Genomic DNA, 13,284 nt, shown 5'->3' with positions numbered 1-13,284 from the left:
CGGGGTCCCCTGCTTGTATAAACTCATCTTCCAAAGCCTGTCCTGCGGCCAAGTCATCTGGGAAGCCATCTCTGATGTTCCAGCCCCCAGGGACTTGCCCCTTCATTGAAATGTCCTCACATCTAATCTGAACCCCTTATTTGACATTTGCCAGATGCAACCTTGGGTGTTAGGAGGGTCCCCTATCCACAGACTACCAGGTTTGGACATAAATAAAGAGTGCCAGCCACAGGGCTTGGATCCAGGAAGTCTCAGAAGGACACGCAAGTTAGGAAATTCCAGGCCTAGATTGGCCAATCAAGGAAGGTACCAGAGTCCAGGGTCCAGGCAGGATGCTGACCCAGGAGGGCTATCAGGGAGCGGCACTGGGCCAGAGAGATTGGAAACCAAAACCCTGCTTCAGGTTTAGTGTGGCAGCCCAGAGATTTTTGGGATGGGGACAGCAGTGGCACTTTGAGAATATGATTGCAAATGCTTTCCAGAGAACCCCAGAATGAGTTAGGAAGATTTTCCTTATTGCTATTGACATTTTTCAGAGAATTCACGAAATTAAACAAAGCCAAATAGAGTCTTAACTCAGAGTGCCAAACTCTGAAGTGTTTAATATGCCATGTGTGAATTGTGACTAAGACAGGAATACAGAGGCCAGCGTCACCAAACTTTTTTGGACAGGGAATTCTTTTTCTCAAGAGCCTTTCTCTCTCTAGTGTTCTTTGGAATATACTTTAAAAAATGTTATTTGCATTTAGTCTGACCCACATTTCTTTGTGGCTTAAAAGTGAGAACATTTTAGAGAGAGGCAGGAGCCTTACCTTAGCAGTTTTTATTACGTTAAAAAGGTAGGGGGGCGTTGGGCAGTTTTGAACAACAACAAAAAAATGAGACCAGATTCGATTCAAAACAGCCGAGAGAGCCAAAGAGTTCCTGAGGAGTCCATTATAGATCTGGAATCCTGATAAATGATTTGATCCTTTTTTTCAAGTTGACATCTGGTATTTTCCAGAATCTATATTTAAGAAGAAATCAATATTTACTAATTTTCAGCTTGACTGTCCACACTTTAGCTTAGGAGAAAGCCCTGCTTTCCTGACAGAACCTATTTTGAGGGCTTATTTTGTTCATTTTGGGGACAGTTCTTTGGGAAAAAAAAATTTTTTTACTGTATTCCTGTCTTAATTCTTCATCTATGTTGCAATTAAAGAAATCCTTGAGCACTTCCAGAAACAGTAAGGGAAGTCAAAGTTTATCTGCATCTGAGATAGGAATATTTTTTGAATAGCAAGTGGTATGTGTAAAGTGGTTAGAATTCTTTTTGTCAATATATTATCTCAGCCTCTTGTCTCTTCTATTGTGAAGTTGACAATGTTGATCTGCTCTTTATTTATGGACACGATTGTAACTCTAAATTTCAGTTCAGGCTTTTAATAGCTTCCCTGGTACAGTCACTAGTGTGACAATGACTCCTGACGTGGTGGGTGGATGTTTCTGCTCCAGCTGACTCTGGGGCCACAGTCCCATCCCAGGCGACAAGCCTGTGGTGGACATTCTTGAGGCTCGCCTCCACTGTCCCTAACACTCTGTGCCACTTCTATGATATCAAAAGTGAGCCATTTTTCCTTTGCCTGTTTTGGACTCAGATATCCGAGAAAGCTTACACAGCTGTGCTTGGACTTGGCAGCTTTTCCCATCCAGATAACTGGTGGTGTGCGCTGAACCAGCAACCACGAGTCCAGATTCTGAAAAGAATGTTGTTGAGAGAGTGAAAGAAATAGTCTGCTCTGTTCAGCCAGATCTTGAAAAAGAAAACAAATCAACCTTAATTAAAAATGGGGGCGTGCCAACTGTTTTGAGCATTACTGGTATGGAATTTTTCACAAGTAAGATATTCCTGATAGAAGAAAACAGGTTAACTGTCTCCCCAAATAAGGCCTGGTGTGTGAACATTTGAGTCTTTGAGTCTTTCTGGATTTTTTTTTTTTTTGAAGTGTTGGCATCAAACTCAGGGCCTCATGCATCAAGATGCCAAGCAAGCGCTGCGCCTCTGAGCTGCACCTGTCTCCTTTATAAAGACTGAAAGCAAAGCTTTGTAGCAGGAGGCTGAGTTAGCTCCAGGACACCCAGGAAGTGCTCCATTTTCAAGGATTCCTTCAGGCCCCCGAGGATCATCAGAGTACCAGCAATGGGTTGCTGGGTTGCTGTGGCCAGCTCAGGTCTGCTCTTGGAATTGACATCTGTAAAATAGCTGTCCAGTTTTCAGGAAAGACCTTTTTTTGCCCTCCCCTAAATATAATATTTCAGAAAAAAAAATTGGGGGCTGCTGCTGTTAACTCATCTGTCTAGCATGCACGAGGCCTTTGGTTTGATCCCCAACACTGAAAAATAAAAGGCATTTCACTTCCCTCCAAATAAGAACAGAGTATGAGGATAAAAATGAGATGATAGATCGATAGATATAAAAGTTGAATGCCAATGTTACTGCAATGATTATCAATAATACAGGCTTTACATATTTCCTCTAGATACTTGCCAACACACACACACGCCACAACCAAAAGTTATGGTTTAGATTGAAAAGTTTCCTCCCTTCTCATTCACCTTGCAACAGATCCCCAAGTTAAAAAAGTTTCAAGTAAGAAGTCTGCAGGCTGATCAAAGAACACAATGGACATGCACGTATCAACTTCATGAAGCCCAGCTGGTCCTGGTCTAGGTAAGGCTCAGAAAACAGGCCCATGCTGATGCTTTCCCATTGAATTGGCAAATTCTATTTATGAGAAGACAGGAGGACTCCATCTATTTCCATGTTTATTTGAAAAGAAGTTGGCACAGAGAGATGGTTCTATCGGGAGGTCTGTGTGCTCGAGGGGTCAGACCCAGGAAGATGACCGGATCCCATTCCTTCAGCACTCAGGTAGCATGCTCAGGGCTTGCAATTCCTCAGCCTCTTAAAATTGTGCTTGGCCTCAACCTGACTACAGCCCTTACTCATCTCCTGTTTTCCACATCAAAGGTAACAAGAGTGTCTTCTTATATCACATTTCTGAGCTGACCACTGACACCAATTCCCAAAGAACGTGAAAGGGGCAGGAAAAGTTTCATGAAAAAATGTTTGGTCCTCTTCTCTGGTGTCCTAAGGTCTGTCCTGATTTAAGACCCAGAATGCGTGGGCTCATTTGTCTCTACACTATGCAATGGAACTTGGGCCCTGAAAAGATCAGCCCTTCTTCTCTGAGTTTGGACTACAGCTTGTCTACAGAATGGTAAAGTAGAGAAGCTCACTGGCACCAGGATCTGAGGGGGCAGATGATGATATGCAGTTGACGGGTGATTCAGGACCAACCGCAGACTAATTTATGTTGGCTGTTTTGACTTCCTCATCCTGTACATATTTGGCTAAGGGAATGCCAGGAATTTGCTAGCTGAGCAAGTTTATCCATTCTGCTTTCTAAACCAGGCTCCTTCCCGCTGAAGTAGGTTTCTAAAAAAAAAATTCCCTTGTTAGGCTCTGTTGTAATAGTAGCAGGCCACGGTTCAAGGGGACAGTTGAGATCTGAAACAAATTCTCTCTAAAAACGCACTGTGCTGTGTCAGAACACATTTCGGCTTACTACCAAAACATGTAGGACAATTCTAAAACTACATCATCCCTCTATGTTTCGTGCAGACAAGACACGAAAGACCAAGAGGACAAGGTGGAACATGTAGAGTGTACTCACTACTGCAACATGAGATATTTGTCCTGATTCCTGACATGAAAACTGAAGATCACACAAGTTGATTGGCTTGGCCAAGCTTAAAATCAACTCTCAGGCTACTATCTCAAGACTGATTGTTAGGTTATGTACCTGTCACTAGAAGTGACGACTATTCAATGTGGTAACAAGTCATTATGCATTAACAGATTTAATTTAAGAAAAATGCATAAATCAAGCCAGAGTAATGGCTTATCAAAAATCATACTAGTGATTTTCTGACTTGCAAACAACCCTGAATCTTAACTTTCCTCAGTAAAATTCATTAGTAATTTTGCTCATGTTTGGCTTATTCTCATATATTTTAGAAAAAAAAAATTGTTAGATGCATCCTACGGGAGTGAGTTCAAAAGTGCAGAGTTAATTTGTGTTCCTAGGGAAGAATGAATGCCCAAGAGCAAGGAGAGAAATAAAATAGGACTATTGTGCCATCTAGTGATGGAACTGCTGCCTTGCAAGTAGTTCACCTGATGGAACTGTTTTGCAATCAGTCTCCAGAATTTCCTGTCTGAAGAATATTCATAAACTTGGCCAAAAGAAATATCTGGTGGCAAAAAATAGTGGGAAACTAAGAGCAAATAAACAGGAGCGGTGATATGGGATAGATTCTTCTTCCTAAAGTTTCATTAGAAGCTGGAGACAAACCCAATTTCTACTCCTGGAGGATCTGCCCTGGGTGCTTTCTACTTTCCTCTCTGTACCCTAAAGCTTTTAGGTTCTATTCTGTGAATTAATGAAGGTTCCACTTCCTGGCATCAGTATCTACTCAGCAAACCCGACACATTCTTCCTCTACAAGCCTCTTGAGGGGCTCAGCTGCCACCCTAAGACTGTGACAGAGGCATCATCATCCTGCATGGGGGGTAAAATCTGAACCGTGGTGCCTGCACAACCGCAGCTCACCTATTACCAAAACACTACAAAAGTATCACTTCAGGAGTCAAAGATAAAAATCAAAACAGAAAACTTGTGATCTCAAGATTTTTTTTTTTTGATCCCAAGAATTTTGTCCAAGAATTTAAGATTCACGGTCAAGGAGGAAACATATTCAGTAATTTTATAACCTTATAATGGAATGAATATGTTCCCTGGAAAAAAAAGAAAATATATTTCAATTTGGTAATGATGTGAGGTAGCCATGTCAGTGTTTGTGAAAACATGTTTACTTCCATTATACTTGCACAATTTAAAAAGTTAAGCTAGTTTTTATTCCAGCAGGGCTGATTATGTTTACAGGCACTGGTTGTTGGCTCTGATCTCCTCAGGCAGGATGAGTTCTGGGCCTACTTGAGTGTCTAACACTTTCCTAAGAAATCTAACAAAAATTCAAATTATGCATAAATTTGACAATTCAACTCTCCATAATGTTATCTGGTCTTTGTATATCTCATTATACACAAGAGCTTCTAGAATATTCTGTAGAAACCAACTCAGAATAATGGGGAAAAACACAGGTAACAGAGCAGGAAATCCTCAGCTCAGTAGTTGTTAGCTGTGTGGCTCTGAAAAGATTTCTACCTTCTCTGAACCTCAAAATGTGGATGGAAACCTGAATAGCTACCTTCAGTGTTGAAGAATATACATGAAGTATCTACAAGATGTTAGGTAATCAAGAAATGGTTGTGATTATGAAAAGTGATGGCATGCATCTTAAAACAATAATTCTCAGAACAAGATACATATGTGGCCCAGGAGTTGACGTAGGCAAATCTATAAACGAGGCCTACATTATCATTAGATTTGTTGCGTACCTTTTCAGCACTACCTCCAAAATCCATACATAAAACTGGCCCAGAAAAGTGACAAGAGGGTATGGAGGACACCAAGCACCCTGGGTGAGTGGAGACGTTATGTCACCAAGAGTCAAACACTACATAAAGCTTTTAAAGACAGGTTTATTTATATATAAGTGCATGAAATTGAATACAGAAACTTTATTAAAATACTGTATATTAAAATTTTTAATCCAATAAATTCTGTGTAATGACAGTTAAGTGCTGGATTCACTTTTAACAGATGTTTTGTGTGTCGGCAGAGTTCACCCTGTATATTACAAAGAGGAGAGCCACACGTGGACCTCGTGATCAGACACTGGATGATATTAATTGTGCATCTTTTCTTTAAAGCAATGAACTGGAACCTAGATCTCTGTAGACCAACTTTCTAGAATCAAAAATAACTTGGGTATGTTTATTGCTGCCCTTTGAAGAAAATGAGTGGTGAAAAATAATTTAAAATGAAGATCAACATCTCTAAGGCTGACTTGATGCTTTCTGCAATTAAAATACTTAAAATTCACTGTAAAATTTGTGTTCTCCAGGAAATTATGCTATATACACAATGGGATTTGTACATGAATTGGGAAATAAAAAATTGCTTATATAAAATTAAAAATCAATAGTATACAATATTTACAGCTTGTTAGGTATTATATATAAACATAGTCTTTAAATAATCCTTCAAAATTAAACTATTATGTAAACATGCAGTACACATACTCATACAGCGTAGTTTATACTCTTGACAGAAGGGGGGAATTGTGTTCACATAATGTCGAATATCCTTTTGTTCTGTGTACTACCCCTCCAAGGTGGATCCCTCCCGTCTTGAAGCTTCACAGTACATTTAGTATTTCTATAGTAAAAATAAATCCCTGATGGTCAACATATTTCTAAAGGTTACGTAAAGTGTCTGCCCTTGTACTACAATATAAAACTAACATTGTTCACACTAGAATCTCTAGTTTACAACAAAACTAAACTTTAAAATCCCACATTTAATTTGCTTGACTACACCCTCCTCCAAATTTCATACTTGGAAAAAGAAAAAAGTGGAGGAAAAAGCCACATCATGAAAACATAATGAAAGCAGCTGTCATCTGGCATGGCCAATGGCTCAATTACCGGCTCACACCAAACCATAAGGAGTCGGTGGCCAACACCCGTGTCAACAACACCCTTCCTAAACTCTGGATTCCCATTCATAGGTGACGTGCCCCAAGCCAACTCATCGGTGCCAATCCTGAATCTCTAAATTCACTTTGCAAAAGTATCTTAACTTTCAAGGCACTAAGGTATCATTTAGCTTTTACGAACGGTACTGTGATTTAACTAAATGATTCATCAGTGGTCTGAGAGTTAGCACAATTTGAAAGTGAGTCTTAATACCTGTCAGGTAAATTGTACTTTTACTATTTAAATAAAGACATTTTAGTAGTTGCTCCCCTCATTCCAGAATGACTGGAGTCAGGGGCTAATACTCAGAGTAAAATTAGATGAATTTTACCAAGTTACATAGCTAAAATGAAAAGCACTGTGAATTTTCCTATTTGTTCATCTAAACACGCGGAGCTCATGTCAGAAGGTGCATGTGCTAAGGAGAGGGCCAGGATGTTCTTCAGCTCCTCCACGGTCATTTGATGTCACCAACACCAGGAAAGGGCCAGCGGTCAGACTCCCAGTTCACTTAGTACTAAGGGTAAGTCATTTTCACTACCCTTGAACAGGGGTCTCGACTTATTGTCTATGAAGAAAACTTCAAAATGTTCCATCCCAAAGTGACTTAATGATTGAGTGCACCCACTTTAATTTAAAAGGTGGGGGGTAACTTTTCATCATTAGTAGTACTCTCAAGCTAACATTCATTTAATGGGGCTCTAAAAAATAAATGATGTTTTTTAGTGATTACAATATGTATTTAGGAGAAAAGGCATCATAGTGATGGGATTCAGGTGACCATGCACTATGGTGACTCTTCCTGTGTCTTTGTGTCACATACTTTCCAGTTTCGGTTTAAGACCTAAAGACATTCCCCAAAAGGGGACAGTCAAGTTACTACAAAGGAGGGATATACTGTGAATGTGTACAGTATAGAATCTTAAAAAAAAAAATGTGCAGAGGTTCATGCTGTCCGGACTTGCCCAGTTATTTTTCAGTAACAGTTGCATAACCACAGGTGTGGAAAATTCTCTTCTGAACCAGCACTTCCTCTTCCATCAACAAGCTGTGCGTGTGTCTAAACCATGACATATGGCATCTGTTTGGGAAAAGGAGGAAGATTTTAAAGAAACTGCTAAATTAGTTCTCAAAATCAAGGAAGGGCTATTATGTAAGCTCAACATATGTTCAAGGGATGTAAAGAATGTCAAAACGAACCCCCTCAGTCAGGGAGAAGGGATCAGAGTTCAAAGCTCAGCTTAGAGACTTGAGCAATACCACTAATTTAATCAAGAATTAACCAGCATATCTCCACATTTACTGAAAATACTTCATGTAGTATTGCCCCAAACAAATTCACAAATGTGTGTTGAGATAACTCACTCAACAACGTCCTGAACAACACTGTATTGCCCATGACCACCAGACCCTCAGTTGGAGGGGTGACCTAGCACCACATGCTGCTTCAGTGAAGCCCACATACAAAGGTACACGTGCTGTGTAAACAGGCGGCACACACTCTTGCACAGGATAGCTCCAGCCTAACAGAAGGAGGGAGCTAGAGTCACGTGTCACAGGTTTGTCCTGTGGTCCCTTAATATTTCCTATCTTTAAACTTCCTCCTGCTAAAAAGTGGTACCACATATTTGAAAAGCCAATCAAATGATCTTCCTTCTACCTGGAGAGTTTCAGAAAGATGGGAAATTACGGTAGATAATGAGACATTCAATGACTCGTCCATTTTAACCATGGAGAATCTCACTCCTGATTATCATATCACAGGACTTTACCCAGCTATCCAACACGTGTCACCAAACTTCTCTGCAATCTAAGTCTACTAGAATTTCTTCAGTGACTTTTTGCATGTTCCTCTTAATCTTGAAAACAAAATAAATAAGGATGTTTAAAGAAGTTGTTTGAGACTTTCTGAGAAAACTTGGGGACAGTAAGAATGAAGTAGTTTGAGAATATTTCCAAAAGTGCTCTTAGTATCTTGTTACTTCCTGAATTATAAAATGAACATACATTTAAAATAATGGTCAAAACCAACAACAAAAAACCCAATCAGTAAACAAAACAACGACAACAGCCAGGACCCCAATCCACCGTGGTCCATGGAAGAAAGGGGGACATATGTGACAGAGGGGCTGACTCTCACCCACTTTTCTGTCTCCAAAACCAGGATAATAATTTGCATACAACAGAGAGTTAATGAATATCCTAAGTGAATCAGAGGAAAAATGCTGGTCACCTCCACTCTTGTCCCACTTCTACCTGTGGCACCGAACCTGTAACTCAATCCTGCTTGCCCTGGCCACTTCCACCACCACTGAAGCCCAGAGGCGTTCTCAGATAAATATCTGTTGATTTTAAAAACAAAGGGGTAGAGAAAATGTGAAGGACTAGGTTTATAACCTAGTCTCTTATAAAGACTTTTTTCTTCTTCTTTTAGTTTTCATGTTAAAAATGTGGAAATAAATGAAAATAGGTGAATTTCATAAAACATATGCAACTGGGTTTTGCAAAATGTTATTTAAGAAAAATTCAGGCAACTACCTAAGGATCATTTACTGTCAAACACATATTACTTTGCCTGAATTTGTAAATAATCCCACATAATCCTCACAAAACCATAAGCAGTATTGATCACACTTCACACTGTATGAACAGAAGCTCAGAGATGTTAAGTGATTTGTTCACATCAAAAAGTCGACAAGCTACAGGGCCTGGACTCAAGCCAAAGTCGCTGGCTGAGAGTCCAGTCCTCTCCTGCACCACGGCGATGACAACTCAGTTACTGAAATTTCCTTTAGTGGATGAAGTGGGAAAATCAGAATCACAGCGCAGGCAACAGGATCAGACTCTAACTAGAATCAGGAAGCCAAGAGTCCCAACCGTTTTAGGATTTGCAATTGTTTCTAAGCCAGCTCTTTGTGGACTGGAGGACAGGAATCCCTTCCTGGTCATCTCTGCTGTAAAGCAGACAACACTTGGTCCAGCATTTTGCACACCCTAGATCTGCAAAAAGTCTTTACAAAACTGCATGAGCTGGTCGTGAGCATGGCCCGGGCAGGTTAATGCGGCAGGCCCACCCCCTCATCTTCCTCAGGGTGCTCCAAGACCTTTTCCAAAAAACTCTTTGATTTTTAAATCATCCCTATTCCTTACATCACCAATAGAAAATATACAGGCCAATTCATTTCTTTCTGTCATTTAAAACACAAACAGAAGTGATGTGGGTTTGGAAATGTAGCAGTGAAAATGTGTGCTACAAATATGAGGAAAGGAGACGGGGAAACAAACTACCACACTGTTTGGTAAGCAGTATGACCTAAAATAAAAATTAAGCTGTGAGCAGGGAACATGGCCATCATTTAGGACTTTCTCGACCCTAGGTGACCAAAGAACTATGCCAGGGGACAGACCACTTGTACCTCCCTTCTTCTAAAGTTTTTAAATTGGTAGCTTGCACGAGGCTCCTGGCTAACCCATCTATGGCCATGTCTAACCAGTATGTTAAGAAACAACTTTGGGTTTATAGAGTTCCTTCTTTGGGGAATTGATTTACTATCAGCAATATTTTACTGGACATTTTTAAAATAAAGGAGTGTCAACAGCAGGGGATTTACCCCTTCCTTCTTGCACTTTGTCACAAAGAAAATTTACTGCTAAATCACATACAAATTTTAAGAAATTGTAACCCAACTATGTCAATAAGGACTTTTGTCATGTCCCAAACAAGGGTCTCCGGCACTATTAAACCAAGAAAACTTTTCCAAAATTCAAAAATCTCAAACATCCTCTATGTAAAAGATCATTCAACTAAACAAATATATCAAATTCTCCACTAGAACATGAAAGTGTTCATTAACAAAAGCTTTCCAGTTAGACTGTATTCATATATAGCTCTCTATATATGTATATAATGATACATATGTGTACACATACATATCATTAAACATCTCGTCTCTATAGGAAAACTACTCACTTTTAAAAAACCTTGGCATATAAATAGCTATTAAAACAATTTCATAAATTCATACTATTCAACTGCATTTCAAAACATGAAAAGAGGGCAAGTTCTACAAAATCCCTATGGGAATAACTGAGAACAGCAACGGAAACAAAAATATCCCCCCAAATTAAAAGTACACACACATACACACACATACACACCCAAACCTTAATGTAAGTCAACTTGATAATGAGACAGCTGCAGGACAACTACAGACTAACTATTAACCACTGAGTTATACTTTCATTCTAGAGTACAAACAAGAGTTCAGATCTCTTTGGTCCACGTATTCATATATTCAATGTCCATGTTATTTTCTGACTAATTTTGGATTATCAACCATGCACTCCATGATAATTTTCTTAAATCATAAAATTTCCATATGTTTAAAAAATTCATTCTGTACTTCTAAAACAATTTTCACGTTATTGGTAATTCCTCTAGAATACAAATGCTTTAAATTATTGATAGGATAGCCAAAGTAAAGAAAGAATACAATTCAAGTCCAACAGAAAAGGAGAAATCAAATTGACCTGGAAAAGTTATGTCTAAATTTAATTTGAGGAAACATTAGAAATATAAAGAACACATAAATTAATAGTAGATTTGTACAAAATAAAAAGAATCAATTTTAAAATTTACTTCAAAGATCTTTAAGATTGAATATTTGCTAATTGGTTGTTGCTGTCTGAACAAATTTCTAAGCTAGTGACAGTAAACCCTTAAAACTGGCTTCCATATAGGTAAAAGTATCCTCCTTCCCAACTCTCACATTAAATTAATATATTCTTTTTGATGGAGGAAAAGTAGCATAGGTAACAGGAGTCTTAAATTTAAATGGGATCTAAATTGAACCTCCATTTTTAAAAGTCAACTTAAATAAAGAAGCGAGGGGACTCTTTTGTCTGGACTGTTCTCTGTATTCTCTATAATGGCTGCTCCTTTGAGTTAGCATGTTTATAATTGCAACTGGCCAAAAAAGTCTCATTAGGAGATTCAACCAGACTAGGGTCTGTGTTTTCTTACTTCTTGTCTTCTTACAAACAATTATGTATTGACAGAATCTCTTAAAATGCTTTACAAAGGATAGTGCCACTTTTAATACATGTGATCTTATTCCAGTAAACTTAAATTGGAACTTATAAACTGAACATCTGAAATGAATCACATATATATATATATATATATATATACACATATATACACACATATACATATATGTATTTCACTGATTTGTTAAGACTGCCAAGTTTTAAAATTATTTATTGTATTCCCCAATTTTTACTTAGCAGAATCATGACACTGCCACATATCCAAAGTAAGAAGAGTTTATTATTCTTCCTAAATAACTTACTTGGTACTTATATACAAATGAGCCTTTTTATTTCCAGAGCCTAATTTAGGCCACTCTTTCAGTATAGTTAATACTCCAGAATGAAAGATTGTTTTGTCAAAAATCAAGACAGATGCAACAGGTAATATAATCCCACTGCCGCTAATGACAAAGATGTTTTCTCCATGAGATACAAGGCAAACTTTCTTTAGAAGGGTCAAAGAATGCAACATGCATTTCAGACTCTTTTCTTACAAAATTCATAAGAAAAATTTCAAATTATATTTTTATGACACATAAGTGACAATATGTGTGACCCATAAAGTTTTTTAATTCACATAAATAAAATATTTATGCATGAGGAAAACTATTAAAAGGGTGTCCAGTTAGTGAAAAGTATGCACCCTACAGGTCTACTTTGAATCCTTAAAACAGTTTAGCTCATCTTCCATTAAGAAGACTATTATTTTCCACATAAATTAAATAATAATTCCTAAAAAGCCCTAAATCCCAGAAACGCTCCACATTAAAACCAAATAATTTCTCCCATATTAAATGAGTTATTTAGCACTCATAGGGGATTCAGCATTACAAAACAAAATCTTACCACATGACCTGAATTCATGTCAAATATGTTCACAGCACTCATCTACATCTACACTTGCAAACTGTCACATGATCAATGTCAAAAAGAAAAGTTTGGCACATATATCAATTCCTCAAAACGTCCCTGTAACTTAACACAACACTGTTAAGAACAATGATTTCAACACCAATGTTAACCTGATTGGCAGCTAAACAAGGTGCTTTTTCTTGAGGCTTCACATGGGTCTTGTGCACCTTGCCTGGGACGGAGGCACGTAAGGTGCAGTGCGGTAGTGCAATCACTTGGACGCCAGAGGGCAGTCTTTCCACACAGCGCAAGGTCTGTCTTCCTTCGGTTTCGACTGGCTCGGTCCACAGCTCCTTCACAATGCCGATTTCAGGGAATCTGTACATCTGTTTCCTTATGTGAAATAAGACATTCCCTCAGAAACCTCAAAGTGTGGCGAGGATCCTTGAAAAGGAGATGATTAATGTCAATACGGTCTGCCCAACGCCCCATACCAGCGCTTCCAGCGGGGCCATGTTCTTCCCTGCCACTCGGTAGATGCCGGCCACCGCGGCACCTGGAGGAGAGAGGGGAGAAGGACAAAGCGCGCTGCTTAACTCCACCGCGACAGGACCCCTCCGCATTTCATCAAAACAG

General features: G+C 38.9%; 1 protein-coding gene across 5 annotated transcripts in view; it reads right to left on the bottom strand.

The window, feature by feature from the left end:
- Tmem170b (transmembrane protein 170B) overlaps positions 1-13,284 on the bottom strand; it is a 59,075-nt gene that overhangs the window by 18,306 nt on the left and 27,485 nt on the right. The window contains exons 3-4 of one of the 5 annotated variants that reach the window (XR_007346214.1): positions 12,819-13,204; positions 5,627-7,786 (exon numbers count right to left, since the gene is read on the bottom strand). The exons of 2 other annotated variants lie outside the window; for them this stretch is intronic. Coding sequence is in view for 2 of the 3 variants with exons in the window: in XM_015494012.2 (XP_015349498.1) it covers positions 13,074-13,204 (131 nt within the window). In the remaining variant the exon portion in view is untranslated. Of the gene's footprint in view, positions 1-5,626; positions 13,205-13,284 lie in introns of those variants that run through there. 2 more of the 5 variants (XM_015494013.2, XM_015494012.2) reach the window with 2 other exon arrangements.

This window comes from Marmota marmota, unplaced genomic scaffold (assembly GCF_001458135.2).
Source record: "Marmota marmota marmota unplaced genomic scaffold, marMar, whole genome shotgun sequence".
Taxonomy (NCBI): Eukaryota; Metazoa; Chordata; class Mammalia; order Rodentia; family Sciuridae; genus Marmota; species Marmota marmota.
The sequence above is the reverse complement of the archived record's forward strand: the minus strand, read 5'-3'. Positions and strand labels throughout refer to the sequence as shown.